This window comes from Pezoporus flaviventris, unplaced genomic scaffold (genome assembly GCF_033815535.1).
Source record: "Pezoporus flaviventris isolate CSIRO_AGI_PZ_B2104156 unplaced genomic scaffold, CSIRO_AGI_Pfla_v1 ptg000059l, whole genome shotgun sequence".
Taxonomy (NCBI): domain Eukaryota; kingdom Metazoa; phylum Chordata; class Aves; order Psittaciformes; family Psittacidae; genus Pezoporus; species Pezoporus flaviventris.
The window spans coordinates 125,531-142,289 of record NW_026892607.1 but is presented as its reverse complement, the minus strand read 5'-3'; the positions used below and the strand labels follow the sequence as shown (position 1 = coordinate 142,289).

General features: G+C 40.2%; 1 protein-coding gene across 12 annotated transcripts in view; it reads right to left on the bottom strand.

The window, feature by feature from the left end:
- Window positions 1-16,759, bottom strand: part of NFIA (nuclear factor I A) — a 254,009-nt gene that overhangs the window by 113,782 nt on the left and 123,468 nt on the right. For 11 of the 12 annotated variants that reach the window (XM_061469629.1, XM_061469628.1, XM_061469633.1 and 8 more), the window contains exon 3: window positions 3,341-3,406. The exons of the other annotated variant lie outside the window; for it this stretch is intronic. In XM_061469629.1, the coding sequence (XP_061325613.1) occupies window positions 3,341-3,406 (66 nt within the window). The remainder of the gene's footprint in view (window positions 1-3,340; window positions 3,407-16,759) is intronic. 12 annotated transcript variants of the gene reach the window in all.

Here is a 16,759-nt window from a genome sequence, read left to right as displayed (position 1 = left end):
CTCATGACCATCACGCTGGATACCTCTCTCTTGAAGAAAATATAAAATACTTAATATTTGTATAAAGTTACACTAGTGATCGTGAGAATGACTGCCTGAAAACTATTCTGGCTCAATGGAAGCTGAAAAACAGGCTAGAGTTGGTGTTAAAGCCACCACTGAGAGCAGATGTCACCATCTCCTCCCTCTGTGATGATGCTCCACCAGATATTGCAACTGTAAAGCCCACGAGAAAAATAGAGGGGCCTTAAGAAAGAAAAGCTTTTTTTTTCCCCATAAAATTCACTCTAATGAAGGTTAGACATACAGGTTTTCCAAAATAACACATACAATTTAGAATGATAAATTAAAATCTATAGTAGGAGTCCTTCTTTTCCAGGGCTGTATAGTTGACCCTTTTGAACCTACATTACTCAAGGTATGCAAAATATATGTGTATAATAAATAGCTCTAGAATTTATGGAGTGGAACAGAAAGGATATTAACAGGCAAGTAGAGAGGCTGTATAACCCTCACAAGGCCTTTAAAGATTTATTATTTTAAAATGAAGGAATGCATGCATGTAGAAGGTAGTACTTAATCGATACACTCCTTTGTGTCTTCCAGAAACACATGCAAAATGATTCCAAATCTGCCCTCAATCTGGTCATTCCGCTGTCAGCATCAGCAGGAATAAGATTATGTACAATACTATTTGTCTTTGATTTAAAAAAACCCTCTTCCTCTCTGTGTGGGCTCGTTCCCACTCTCAGTAAAATCAATTACGAGACTCCCATTGACTCCAGAGGGATTTGGATCAGGCCCTGTGGAAGTGGGTCTACAGCAAGTGTAGAACAACGCAGCTAATATGATTTATTGTGTCCGTTCCTGTGCGTGCAGTTTTTCATTTTCTAAAGCCTGCAGTTTTGCTTTCATCCTCACGTTCAGTAGATAAGAACTGCAGATCTGTGTTGATCTACACACTGGGTACACTGCGAGCTGGGGGACTCTGTGTGCTGAGAATGAGCTCAGCGTCTGCCCAGGGGCAGCAACCCCTTTAGGGCCAACAGACTGTGTTAGAGGCATTTGTAAAGGAAAGTCTCCCACACAGGCACTGCAAAAGGTGCGTAATCGGTTGGGAGGGTTCTGCTGTGGTGGGGAAAAATACCCTTTAGTAAAAGAGAAAAAGGAAAATCCTTTTCCTGTCTATTAAGGAAAAAAAAGTACCCTTTGCAGGTCACCAGTGAAGTTCCAAGAATTCACTAAAAGCTTGTTTTACAAGGAAGACTCAGGCTCCAAATCAGAGAGATTTCATTTCACTAGGCTCTGATAGATTTGACATTATTAAACACTGACATTGCTGCTTTTTGGGGCGGTTGTTGAGTAATAGGCTTCCTTAAGACTAAGAAACTGCAGGGTAAGAAGAACTGTGGTTTAATAGCTGTGAAAGAGTATTATCTAAACAAGAAATAATAACATGCTTGGTGCCTAATACTTTCTAAATTAAAATATGATTTAATAAACATAGGCAACATATTCCCTACTATAAAAAAAAAAAAAAAACAGAGCAGAATTGGCAGAACAAAAATCACAGTTTAGTCAGTTCTTCTCTTAACCTTGCAATCCTTTGGCTACAAATTAGAATTTCTGTGAACAGGATTGATAAAGGAAATGAGGCACTGTCGATCAGAGACGGCAGAAATGTTTTAAGATGGTATGTTTAGAGATGAGCAGCACAAAATCTATCAAAATATGAAACCTTTCATATTTCAATGGCAGGAAAATACAGGAATCCCAAAAGCCAAAATCTTATCAGACCAATCAGCCCTATGTTCTATGTCCTACAATATATGCTAGTATTTTAAAGGTTTTTATGTACCTAAGCATCTTCTTCTTCCCTTAATTCTTTAAACCCTGATCCAAATGCAGTCTGGATGCGAATATAGCCCTTCAACCTTACTCCCACTTGCAACTTGTTTGGTTGCTAATAAAGTCCCCAAAATACACTCTAAACACAGATACAGTCGTAGGGATTTGAGGCAAAAGCAGTTAGATGTTCTGTGAAAGGGCAATCACAGTTATATTATTATAGATACAATATTTCTACATGAGATGGTGATAGATTTTGGAGACATAAATCCTTCACACAAACTCTTTCCTGTGTATGCACAGTGGACCCCAGTACAGTGCGTGCCCCATCTGCATTTCGGTCTTACTAAAAGAAATTCTGGTTATGTATGAGAAGAGTCAAAAGAAACTACTGATCATAACCACTTTCACTTTGGGAGACATTATTTCTAAGTCCTAAATGTAAGTAGTAAAACAAAACTCAGTTGCCAATGGGGCAACAAAAATCTACCTTATTTAAACATAAAAAGAGAAGCTGTTGCCTTACACATGTACTTATCCTTTCACATACAGTCCCTACAGGAATTATGGAATGATTTTTCTTCAGGCTGCTTTACAAAGCAAGCCATTGGCTCACTAGAAGCTATTTCTTCTACTTTAAAGAATATTAATGTTCCCCAAAAGCCACAAACCTACTGCTCCTTCCAAATAAACTCACACTGCTGCCACCTGAAACAATGGCATTGAGAATATATAGAGGAGAAGCAGCAACAAGTGCTAGTTGAGCTTCCCTGACCTGCTCACCCATAGTGTCTACAACCTTTAAAGAACATCAATGACAAAGCAGAGGCAATGCCGTTAGCACCAGTATCAGTCCTGCAGTGGTACCTGCCTGAGCAGCTGGGATGTTTATGGCTGTGCAGTCCTGCCCTGAAACAGCAGCATTTGGGAGTGTGGCTGCTCTGTTTTGTTTAGCAGATTTTTGCCGTAGAGAATGGGTCTGCAGCAACATATTTCAAAGCAACCATTTTGTTTGGTGGGTCTGTCTGAGCTCCTGCGCTCTAAAATGATGGCTGGCCACATACCGAAAGTTAGGTACTTGAGTGTGTCATGTGAGAGCATCAATAAACAAAATGAAGTTAAAAGCACATAGATAAAAATGGAAGCGATGAAGCACACACCCCTAGGGGGTCATGACTCACGGCCCAGGGACTGAAAGCCTTTGCTATGGAGGAATAAGGATAAGGGTTGCATACAGCAGGCTCTTTAATGGCATCTCCCTAATTAAAATTATTTTAAAAGGGGAAAAAAATGTCTCTCTCCAGGACTAAATGCTACCTTAGGTTAGTGAAACAGTAGCATTGTAACTATGAGGAGAGTACACAACCTATCTGTGGCTATCCCATGCCAATCATTCTGAATCATCTTTATATTAGACATAGGGAAAAAAAAAATCTTTAGAAATATGGGCTGTTCTAATATCCCAAAGCAGGAGCAGCAGGTAAGAACTTACCATTTTCTGGCTGGTCCTTAATATCAGCTTCACTTGGCTGGCTGGGACTTTCAGATTGACTTGAATCTGAAAAACATAAAATACAGCCAAAAATTACAGGGTCTGCTGTGGAAAATAGATCAGAGGCGCCAGACTTCCTCAAAAGGCTGAGAGTACAAACTAAGGACAGGAGTGTTGCACTAGGACATGATAATGCGAAAGTCCCGTGCCCAGGTAATATTTTGCTAGCCAAAAAAAAAAGGGAATCGTGTTTACGGCACTACACAGAGTGCTTGGGGTGTGTGTTCGCATAAATTAGGCTTTGAGAATCCTTCTTTTTAAAGAAGGCATATTTAAACTACTCTCCTACATGTTTTTTTGAATGCAGCCTCTCTGTTGTATACAAACCAGAGCCTTAATCCAACACATAGTAAAGTCTCAAAACATATTTTCAAGCAGGCATATAAAGGTAGCTAAGCAACACTACAGAGTCGTGGAGATTGTTGTCTATGCATTTTCTGAAACAAAAATCTGCCAAACTCCTAGAAGAGCTGATTTTAGTCATACTTTCACAGTGCTGACAGTGCTACGTACGGCATCGCTGCTGATTCGCAGTGGTACAAATGAGACTAAGATCCTGGATGAACTGCTTTAGGACTGGTGTAAATCCTGGGTCCTGCAAACTCCCAGCTAACGCTCGCCAAGGAACACAATTTATTTGCCTAAAATAATAAACTGACCTATAAAGGGATGTGTGTAAATAGGAGTGGTTTGCATTTTTTACACATTATTAACTCTACTTTCTGCGAAGATGGTTGCTCTTTAGTTTAAAAGTTAATCTTAGGTGATGCTTTAGTCAAATAGTGTTTTCCTTCAGAATTATTTCCATCCCTATGAATTGGGAAAAAATGTGCCCATACCTGTATGAAAAAAATATATAAAATAATCCCCCAAATTACTCTTTTCACAATTAATACCAATAGAAAAAGATTCTTTTTCTTCCCCTAGGAATTGTTCTGATTTTACTGACCCCATAAAAAGTTTTCGCTGTGAAACAAAACTTAGGAACCAAAACCACTTGCAACTGCACCAAAAACATCCCCCACCGGTGGCAAACCTATTTTCTGACTTCACCTTGACTTTGCAGAGTTTGGAATTAGCTGTCTAAAATTTGACCACATTTCAGTGAGAAGTCAATGCAAGATCAAAAGGTCACGTCACCTAACTGTGATTAAATTGAAAATCTTACTTCTATTGCAAGAGTGATAACACCACCCCTTCTTTTTCTTTGAGGTATTAATAGTGCTGGAAGAAGCAGTACTACCAGTGACCTTGGGTCAAGCAATGCTAATTTATTGCTTGAAAAAGGTTCCTTGCTTTTAAGCAAATGAAGATTTTAATTACCACAGAGCACTATAAAGAAAATGCCTATTTTAAATATTCAGATTTTTTTTTACCTGCTGACTGGATGCATTAGGTATCATTCAGAAGCTTAGAGGACAATCTCGTATAAATTAAAAAGCCACAGGTAAAAAAAAAGTGCTCACAAACCAAATTGTGATAAAATTTCAGAAGAAGAACGCTCAGAGTATTTAGCAAAGGAAGCTTCAGCCCTGATGCTTCTATTTAAAATCGGTGAAATTCTCCTAAAAAGTGATCTGTTTCCCACTGTGGCCAGAATCCACTTCCTGCCTTTTGGATTTATTATTTTTAATAATTTCTCCAATGAAACCCAGTTACAAAAAATTATTCTGCAATTTTGTTTTAAATATTGATCTTTTGAGCTATCTCTGAAGCTCAAATCAGTGACAACACATAGACTTAACAGGTAACGTGTATGGTGCTGTTATATTCTGGACACTGGATTTTGTCTGGAAGTTTTAGGTTTCTGATACCACAGAGGTAGAAACAAAGGTAAAATATTAGGAATATAAAATATTTAGTTAACATTCAAAATTGACATTCAACTGATTTCATTTTACATGGCAGGCATTAGGCTCCTGCTTATATTTTAAGGTTTCCCTTTTCCTCAAGGCTCAATCAGCATTTGCACTTAATATTTAAAGTAGGGTCAGAATTCCACAAAAAAATTATATATTGGAAAAAGTTACGGCAGAAATATGGGACTCAAAGGACATTTTCCTATCACAGTGTCACTGAATCCAGGGAAGCAGGGAGAGGGATGAGGGCTCCGTGGCGGCTCTCAGCCCCCAGCCTGGCACCATGGTCCTAGCCTAGCCCTGCAGCCAGTGGGCAGCCCACGGACCCGGAGCTGCTCCTGGATTTGGAGGAACAAAGTACTTTTGTTTGCGTGGAGCGCTGTTTTCCCAACACCAAAGCCAGTGGCACAAGAGAGACTCTACGGGCCGTGGGACATTTGTTTGCATACTGAATCTTAACTTTCTTCTTTTATTACTCTGGCTACCGCGATCAGGCTTTTCCTGATTCGGTTTCCCTGTAACCCACCCCTTCTGCTGAAATTAAATATTAATTCCTAAAAAAAAGACAACAAAGGCTTTTAGCACCATTCTTGCCGGAGGGGCACGGGGCAATAAAAAGCAGGATGAGGTAGAATTCAAACCAATTGACAGCGGTTGTGATCACGGGAGGCTACCGAAAACATGTACTGGGCAAGCGTATGCTCAGCATTGTTATGCAAGGTGGCATCTTGTGGAAACCCCAGATAAGAAGACGGAGTTAAGGCACTTAGCCAAAATGTTTATATGCAGAATTTTGCTTCCCTGATTTTATTCAGATGCTGCAGATGATCCGGTACATATAAATGTGCAGCCACATGGTTAAGGGATTGGCAAAATCAGAGCCGTTGTATTTTACAGTCTTGCCTAGGACGAGAGAGTCTTGCTCAGGCTCCACCGCTCGCTCTCTGCTTTTGCAGCACTTGGCAGGAACTCCTGTCGGGGCTTTTTTGTTGCTTTTGCACATGGAAACTTTGCAATTCCAGTTTTGGGGATGTGGATCGGTTTGCGGGCTCGGCTACACCAGGAAGGGGGAATGTGTGTCCTGCTGAGTCAGTCAGCCAAACAGGTGACCGGAGGAATAAATTAATTTTTACCCATACATAATTGATATAAATGGAAGATCGTTTTCATAAGCATTTGCATTAAATCAATAAAATCACTTACTATAGAGCAGTTTAACAATTCATTTGATTTTCTCTTTTCTATATATTTGATAGCCACTCTGCAAAACAGTATACACTTTATGCCTATTTTCTTTAGCAACAACACTGCCAGTTAAATTCTACCACCTGCAATAATTAGAGCCATTGGAAAACATACAAAACAAAATATACAGTAGATGCGAGCCCCTCTTGAATCTACGGCCCCCTGCGGCAACGAGTTTCATTGGTGCCTTAAGCTAAGGCTGGTAGGAAGCCAAAGAATCTGTATATTACAATAAAGTGCATGTTATTAAGGGGAGGATTTAAATAATTTCAGATGGAGTTGGAAATATTATAGTGAGGAACCACTATTAAGACTGTTGATTAAAAAAAATAAAATAAAAATCACCAAGGAATCTAGTTTTATATTTAAGGAAGCTTAACCTTGAATAGCACAATGGGTTTTATTTGGGGGCTTTTTTAGTTAAAGAAAAGTTAGTGGTTGGAATTCTTAACCCTCAAGCAGCCAGAGTTAGTACTGAGCGCGTACATGGGAGTCCAGGTTATTGGATGAGGGACGCTCAAGGGGATCTGCTATCAACTGTAATCACGGGGAAACAGGATAAAAAGCACGTTGAAGCTATTGTACTCTCTACTTCCAAGCATCAACTATGATTAAAGGATAAAGAAAAAAAAAGAAAACAACAACAAAACAGGCTAGTTTTTCCAAAGTAGCATTCCCTACTACACCTCTATTCTCCGTTCCTCTTTGAATCTGTTTCTCACGCATACGCTACCGCAGCACTACAGAGGAGGTTACACCCAAGACCCAGGTCTGTCTGATCTCCAAGCATAAGCAGACAGGGACCTGCAACTCCAGGATGGAAGCTCTGGACTTCTCAATGCTCAGTTTTGCCTTTCAGCTGCAGCAGGAGCACAGCCCCAGCCGGGCTGCACGACGGCTGCGTGGAAGCAGAGCTCAGAGCACTGGAAGGGAGCGCTCCATTGTTTGGAAAGAATAAAACCTTCCCAGGAAAGTCTGGCCCGTGGACAGGACCAGTGTCAACAGACTGACAATGTTGTTCTTTTTTGTAGACTGTGACACAGACAGTGAAGAGTTGTTAACACTCATGCACCAAAAAAACCGCTTCAAGTGTCATGGCACTCCTCAGTGCTGAACCACCTCATGGCTACCTGACTTGGGAGACGCAGGATGATTTCTTGGTCACTCACACCTTCTCCACACACTGTGTTTTCCAGCCTGGGGTAACAAGTGACTTGCAGGGACCAGCCTTATTGTCTGCACAAACTCAATTCATTGCTGTTGAGCTTAGTTTTTCCTATGTAGAGCCCTCGCTAGCAGCCAGTGTCATAACTCAGGTGCAGATGCATCTATACTCCAAAGAGTAAAGGTGATCCCTGCATAGTGGAGTCAAAATACTGCTGGCGATGCCAGATGAGCCGGGCTCTGCTGCCACTGCCCATGCTGAGCCTGCTCCTCTCCGCCATGGGCTCCTCCACGGCCAGACCAGCACCTCACAACTTCGATTTTCCATTCATATCATGTTTAGGTGGTGGTGGTGGGGAATATTGTATAATAAACTGACATATTTTATTCAAATTTCAGAGTCTTATTTGTAATAAAAAATTTATATGGCTGGGTTGTGTTCATGCAATAAATTTTTCATCTATAATTTGGGGCATGGATTCTACCAAAGATTTATATATGTTAAAAAAAAAAAGAAAATAATCTAAATCATGCTCCTTTATGTACAGTCTTACACGGTGAGCTTAAAGGATTTACAAACAGAAACCAGCACCAGGACTGAGGCTCTTTTACACTCGCTTTCCCTTCATTATACATTATAATATGAGCACATAGGGCTTACTCCATATATGCTAGAATTATTATTTACGGCTATTTTGGTGGCTACTACTATTACTTTTAAGGAAGGCCTGGCTCTCCGTTTAACTCCAGCCATGGCTTTCAAGTCAACTTTTATAGGGAGTTCAAAGTGCTTCATTATCATACTCCTCACTGCCACACAGGCACATATCCCTACCAGATTTCCAGTTTTATTTTCTACCCCCCTGTACAAGTTCACCCCATCCCTGCTGCTCTCGAATAAGGCTCTGCAGTGGTAAAATCCCTGCGGTGCCAGCCTGGTTGGGTTTGTTTTTTATAAGGCGAGGACTCTTAATTCCTGTACACTGGGAAAGAGATTATCTTTGATAATGGAAATGTAAATCAAAGCTTGCTGTTGTTTATTCCAGACAGACATTTGTGTGTTAAGTCTGTTTATCAGGCAACACTTTGTCTAAGCCAGGAAGTAGTCAGCCTTTGTAACAAGATGTATGCAAATGATTTTCCCGTGAGCCCTTGCCACAAAACTTTTGTGGCAAAACCCCTCCTTGTTACTTCACCAGTAAGACGCTCCTAAGCTACCCCGTAAGTAGACTAGCAACAAAACAGCTAGCTAGACTATGCTGATGAGTTTGAATGAGACCAAAACATGTGCCCACAGTCTGTTGCTCGGTATTGTAAGCAGACTTTGTGTATTACATCTGTTTATCAGGCAACACTCTCTCTGCTGGGGAGGCTTTGTACCAAGGTAGATGCAAACAAAGATACCCGCAACTCCCAGGCTAACTTTACTTTGGATGCAGAAATTCCTGATGACTTTCCTCCCCGTAGGGAAGGAGAACGTGAAACTTCACCGAGAGGCTGCGAGACCCTAAAGCTGTATCAAAAATGGTTTCATTTTAAATCAACTTTCTTTGTTCTCACAAGCCTATAAATGATTTACTGCTATCGTGTGATAGCCTAGAATGTGGGGAATCTGTGTATTCCCATATTTGTTCCTTGATATTACAAACAACTATTTGATTCACTTCTAAATGTTTGTTTTTAAACCAGTTTACAGCCTTTGATTCCTGCTTACTGATTCATTTCTGAAACATTTTCTATTTATTCCTTTGCAGTAGCAAACGTTAATTTTGACTTAATTCAAATTGTCATCAAAGGCTTCCTTAAGAAATCCCACAGCACAGATTTTATTTGTTATAATAGAATATTCTTAAAGTAAACATCATGCAACTGTGGGGTTGTGTGTTGTTTTTTTCTTTAATTCCAAGAGATACAAAAATCCGTTACCCAAAGGATTCAAATTGGTTCAGCCCTTTTTCCTAGACAAAATAAACACTTTAGGACTTTACTTGTTTGTATTCTCCTCAGTGGTGCTGTATGCATCACCAGCTAAAAACAAAGAAACTTTTAGCTGCTCAGACAAAATGCAGAAGCTCCCCAAACAACGAAGCGGGGGGGGGGTGGGGGGGTGGGGTGTGGGGAGGCATTCAGAAAGTCTGACAGTCCATTCAATATAGGGATGATGGCCATAATGCATCCAGGGTCCCCTTGCTAATTAAATATGCATTGGCACAGTTTTGATCGATGCAAGCCATGGATCAGATGACACACCTGCAAAATCTTGAGCCCAGAGCTCCCAGGAAAAGGAAAATACAGGCTGTCTCCTTATCTTTGTTTTCAAAGGCTCTCAATTTCTGTGCTTAGATATCTAATTTAATTCTCTCACCCCTCAGCAAACTGGATTAGGAAAGTCAATACTGCCATTGTGCATCGACAGGAACACACAGCTTTCCTTTTATTCAATTTAGCCATGACCTTTAGACAAAGATAATGACAACTGTCTAAAAGTAAGGTAAGGCCTTAAGGAAGACCCTGCTGAGGGGCCCCTTTCCCTTTCCCTGGCTCCTCCACCCGGGAAAAGCCCACCAGACATGGAGCCAATTCAGAAAGACGCTTTCTTCCCGGATGGCAATGGCTGGCTTGGCAGAGCAGCACCCTCAAAGGGCTCTGTCCCACCCCAAGGAGAGGGGACACCGAGGAGCGGGCACCAGACCCTGCTGAGCCGTGTGCCGAGCGGTGCCAGTGTCTCTGGAGGAAGCGCGCGTGCCAACAGCAAGTGCCGACCGAGCTCTTGCACCAAGAGCGATTGTGCTGCCCTATTTTCTCCTGTTTGGGAAAGAGGGAAACAGGAGGGTCAACCGAGTGTCGGCGGGAGCACTAATTCCTAATTTCTGGCTCCGAGATTTGGGAGGAATTGTAATCCTAGAGCTAAGTGCATGGCGCGGGGAGCCGCACACAACCACGCTTGGCTGCGGCAGGAGGAGGAACCGGCACACGGATTTTCCTGGAGCTGAGCTGAAGCCAATGGAAATGACATTACTTTCCAATAGGTCTCGCATCAATATTTTTAGCAGCCTTCCTACAGGAGATAGCATCTTCCTAATACATCTGTAAGGGAAGGACAGAGAACATGCTCTAAGCTAACGAACAGCTATCAGGCAGTAATCCACTTTGGTACCTACAGATACAAGGTTGTACCTGAATCACTGATTTAAGCATCTAAAAATTCATATTCATGGAGCAGCCCAGCTCCACAAAGCGTTAGCTTCCATGCTGCACAATGCTTGAATCCTGCAGTCGTTTTTTTAGCTGCATTTAAAAATATACTTGGCATTTCTAGCTGTGGACCAATATTTTTCTCATGTCTTTTTATACAGATTTGGAGGGAAAGATATTTGTAATGGAAAAAAAATATGTGCAAAGTTGGATTGCTAAGTTTCTGTAATCTTGGGAAAGGAAGGAAAAAAAAGCAGCCTATATAAGAGCTACAAGAAACCATATGGATCAACAAGAGCTGCCCTCATATCCCTGGGAAATATAAATTAACCTACATTTCATCATCATAAGCCCCAAAATAAAAAATCTAATTAGAGTCTCTACCCTCAGATTCACTTGGAGGAAATTTGCCTATCCCCCTCACCAAATGATTTACAGTCCTTCGCCCCATTTCTTGAGAGCGATTGAAATTTATTGAATCATTTCAGTTTTTAGAGAGCTTCCATTTGGATCTGAACGGGCTTCCCAGGCATATGTGGTGCTCCGTTATTTAAAATTAATTGCAGTACAATAATTTGAAATTGCTTCACACTGTAGGAATCTCAAGTGCTTTGAAATATTTGAACCGTTCTATTTAGAAGCCATCAAACTTCTGAGCACAGGCATCCAAGAATTGTTTTAAAAGCCAAAGGGCTGTGCTGATGATCCCAAAGTGCAGGTGAGGCACGGCTCTGGGCATGCTCAGTGCACACGGATGTGGATTTATAGAACAATTCACCAAAGTCTGCCCGAATGTCAATCTTTAATTAACAAAAATGGTGTCTGTAATAATTTCAAGCCGCTAAAAAATTTCTAAAACTAGAAAAGCACTGTTATAAAATAATGGCATACATTAAAAGTATTATTACTTCTAATGTATATTTATAGAACATCCTTTTATCCTGGAAATTAAAACATCTTATTAACATTAAACTAAGCTTTACAATACCTCTGTGGGAAAGGTGAGCATAACTATGCCCACTTTACACAGGGCTGGAGGAGGCACATAGAGGTTAAGTGATTTACCTTCAGAGGCACAGTTACCAAAAGGAGTAAAAAGCACGGGGCTGAGCTCTCAAGCCGCTGCTCTGGATAATAAAGTATCACTCCCACCAATACAGCCATTACAATGGCAACGGCAGCAGCAGTGCCCACTTAGGAAGCTTTCAACTACATTATGTAGGAAATTACTTGGTAGAGCGGATCCAAAGTCACCTAGAAGGGATATTTCCACTCACTCTCAGTTTCTGTTTCATCTGCCTTTTTTTTTTTTATCCTTATTAGATATTTTCAAAGACAAGAATTCATGTCTTCATTTTTCTCCAGAGCATTTTCTCACTCAGTTTAACAATAACAACAGTATTTAGGATGACTAAATAGCTGGTTTTGCAATGCCTGACTTCATGTATAAAGGCAAGTGAGGATGAAACTGTGTAATGAGCAAATCTGGTAGCTTTGGTCAAAGCCTCCAGGTCTGCTTCTATGCAATTTTACACTGGTGAGTAAACCAACATCAGCAAAGCAGGATCATGTCCACCATATGGTGAGACTCCATTGGCGGTAGTACAGTCACCCAATTAATCTCTATCCTCCACCATCCCCTTGTTATTTATTTATTGTGACAAACTCATCCTTACGGGACCCGAGGCAGGGAGCTGCGTATTCCCAAGCTATTCTCGTCAGTGCCCATCCTCATTCTTTATCCGCGCTGCCCAAGCAGTAGCTGCTGGTCTGTTACCTCTCCTCTGGCCAAGATGTGCGGTGCTGCAAGGTCACGACCAAGGAGGCTTTCTATATTTTCCATAGCAGACAGGAATAAAGAATTTTTCAAACCTTCCATCTATCAAAAAGCCAAATAAAACCCACTCCCTGACAATGAGCACAGCCTTCTTAAACTGCTTTCCAAAGCTCGCCTTCCTAACATGACATGAATAACCTGTTTCTGGAGACCATCCGAGTGTTCATCTATTTCAGGCTGTGCTTCTTGCTAAGGTCTCTCTGCAGCTGGAGCCATTCAAGACTTCCTCAGCCAGCAAAAACAAAGGAAAACCTTCACCAAATCAACAAACCAGGCAAAAGCCCCAACCTCCTCCTCGGTTTTCCACCTCTCCCGCTTCTCCTAAAGCACGGGTGTAAAATTTTCCTTTGATTAACCAAAAATTCAGGTAAGACTCTATACACCAAACAGAATAAATAATACTTAAAAAAAAGAACTAATATCTCAAAGAATTTTGGCCTATTTTCTCTATTAAGGATTATTGTATTTCACACAGGGGAAAACGATGTTGATAGCAAAAACATGTGCTATTACTTAAGGAATAAGCAAAAGGTGAACCAATATTCCAAGGGGGTTTTGTCAAGAACAGATTAATATCAAGCTACCAATGGGGTAATCTGAACTACTAATAGTTCAGCTACTATTTTTTCCTGTGGTTCTACACTAGCAGCCCTATGTTCACAACTCTCTTTCACTGCGATGTACCTGACACTTTTCCCTCTGGCTCCCATTTCACTCCCTGTTAAGTACATATTTGGTTGCAATGGTCAAATTTCCCCTTTATTTAATTCTTTATTAATTTATTTATTTCCTGGCAGATCTCTTTTCCTTGTTCTGTGCACTCAGAGGGGTTCCACGTGGCATGTGAAAAACTTCCATTTCAGGTTTTCTGAAGCTTTATGCGAAATGAAACTGTTGGCAAAAATGCATCGATACATGAAGTTATACAGCAGAAAAAGCTGCTCCACAGTTCCCCTTCCTCCCTCCCTGCCTTTTGCCTTTTTGCCATGAAAATAACTGCAGAAATAGTGCCATCAACCCAAAGCCTCTCTCAAGCTGAGAAGTCAGAGGATTTTGCCCTCAAAGAATTGCCACTGATTGCCACTCCCTGGATATGTTTCTACTCTCACAATATTGTAGACTGCGAAGAAGAACAGAGAATTACCATAAAAATCAGGATGTGTTTTGTTGCATCAGTATCATGTTGGCATCAACAACATAGACTTGGGCAGAAAAAAAAGCAGCCTTTTGGTAGGCAGCCTACTTGTTCTGTGATTCTGCTGTGTTTGGAAGCCACGCAAGTGGGAGATGAAGTTAGAAGTCCAAGTAACATCATGCATGCTCGGTACGGAGCCACCACACTGAGGTGTAACAAAATCGGAGTTACAATCACCATAAATCATGGAGAAATGGAACTGTAGCTACATCTCAAAGGACAGTGGATTATTACAAATATATGAAAGAGTTTGGCATATAAATATATATATTATGGCTTATATAAATATTAGGGCATATATATATAAGAATCATACCTCATATATATTTTATGTATACATATATATAAATATATATATTATACATATATATATAAGGTAGGATTCCCAACACACACACACCTTGAAAAAGATAACATATCAGCTCTGAAAATAGAACTAGAAATCCATGTTCACTTGGTCCCAGTGCTGCAGAACCAAATTCTGAGGAAGAATATTAACCGCCGAGAAGTCCAGAGCTCTCAAACCCTACAGCTACAGTGTGTAGACAAAATTTGAATCAAACTTTCCGAGCCACGGCTATGATCTGGTGAACAGACAGCTTGACTTGATTACATTTTTAAGTTTCAGTTTCTATTTCTGTTTTAAGATGAAAAAGATCATAGAGTGTCAGAAATTTGAATACTGAATAGCAAAAGCTCTTGCAGGTTTAGAAAGCATATAGAAAAGCTGGCAAAAGAAAACGCTATTCCATTGCCACCATCTGCTTTCTGGCATATTGAAGAAACTTTACTAACAGCAACATTTTCTTGCATTAGAATATCTGCTAATTAGTTTTGTTGTAAATTTTTTTAGTTTAAATTACCTTTTACACAGAAGGCAAATAGCCAGTTTTTTTGGCTGGCTACACCTTACACCACGTCTGATAACATTTTCACATGAAGTTCAGTTTGCCTCCTATTTTTCTATCAAAATCCTATCTTTAGCATAGCCAAAGCCTGCAAAAAAAAAAACACTTTGCCTTGCTGAGACTAAAGAAAAAAACATCAAACATACGAAGTGTTAAAAATCGCTGAATAACTCAAAGGGAAAAAGATAATTTTGAAGGCGTTTTGGCTGAAATCTATTTTCCTTTGAATTGCATGAGTGTTTTAAAATGTTAAAAACACTACAGAGTGACTAATGAATGTAAAAGAATGATAAAGAGTATGGGTCCAGTTATCAGTGATGTGCCTAAAACAAAATAATTTTGGACAGTCTGCCATGCAAATATTGACTAAAATGTCATAACTAATGTCTGCAACAAAGGGAATCCTGCAAAGGAATATTCTGTGGTACTTAATGCATCGTGGAGAGCGCCTTGTAGCAAGCAGTACGTTACAGAGCCTGAAAACTTCAGTTGGACAAAAAAAGGCTAAAATTTCCCAGATAAAAATATTACTAATGGCTGTTTGCGGGGTTTTTTGGTTGTTTTGGTTTTGGCTGTTGGTGGTTTTTTTGTGGTTGTTTTTCAGAAACAGGCCTTGCAAAAAGTTAAAGGTTACGTTTGGAAAACGGTTCACTTAGAAGTGGACTTTCCAAAAGAAACAAGTTATCAAAAAATTAAAAATAGACCAAATGTAACCACCTCATTGACTTATGACGATTTCCTCTGCCATCTGAAACAGCATTTTCACTCATTGATTTGCTGGCAGGGCAGAGGCTGTTTGCAGGTCTCTATCATGCTGTACTGAAGTAAGATGGAAAGACATTGAGCCTACCACTGCCCTGGACTGGAGCTGAGAGATGGCAAAGATTCTGTTCAACCATTGCACAGGACCTAATTCTGTCTAGGTTGCAGAGCCCAACTCCACTCTACATGTAGGGTTAGAAATAAAACTGCAGTCCTAAGAGAATGATAGCAACACTCAGTTTTGTATTAGGCAAAGTACACAAGAAGGGCTCAGAAACTGCTTCCAAAATCACATCATTTTGGTCATTTTATTACTTTTTTAATAGCCTTAAAATATGAAGTCAAAATGAAGAATGACATGGGAAGTTGCATTAAACAGCTCCAGGTTACTTGTTTCTACACTGACATATTGAGCTATGTGTAATCACAAACAACCCAGTCACTTTTTCTGAAACAATCAGGGCTACAGTGAAACCTTCTGTATGTGTTTTGAGAAATTTCATTTCTGAGAAGAATTTCGCAGCCACCGAGATGACAAATAACAAAGATATTTTCCATTTCTAAAGCATCTTTCATCCAAGATCAAAGAACTTCATCAACGTTAATTCTCCAAGTACTCCTTTGAAATAAGAGTACTATTAAACCTATTTTATCTTTATCTAACTTGATCTATTATCTTTATAAAATGCTGGTTACTGTAATATCTCTCTAGGTGGAGCATGACTATAAGTTAAGTAACTTCACCAGAAATACTTAGTGGATCAGTGGTAGAATTGACAGCATGTGGAGCAGTCAAGAATTCTAAACCCTTTCTCCTTCCTAGGTTAATTAATAATAAATAGATATTTGTGCATATATATATATATATATATATGCAAACTGACATAGGACAAAAACCCCTCTACCATGATAGGATTGAGGTGCCACCAAACTAAGTGAATATTTGGAATCAGCAGACACATAAAACGGCTGGTAGGAAATGCTGTCCAGTGTAGGACAGACGGACAGATTCACACGTGTGTGCAGGTAACAAATTACAGATTAAGAGAATCAGCATGCATTTGTTATTTTCAAAACCTTTTGGAAGAAATGAAGCCAAACTTTCATAGCAAAGATGAAAAGTCTCCACAGTGAAACCTGCCCAGCCCAGGGAGGAAGGGGGATGCTGGCAGGCAGGAGTGTTGCTGTGGAGCT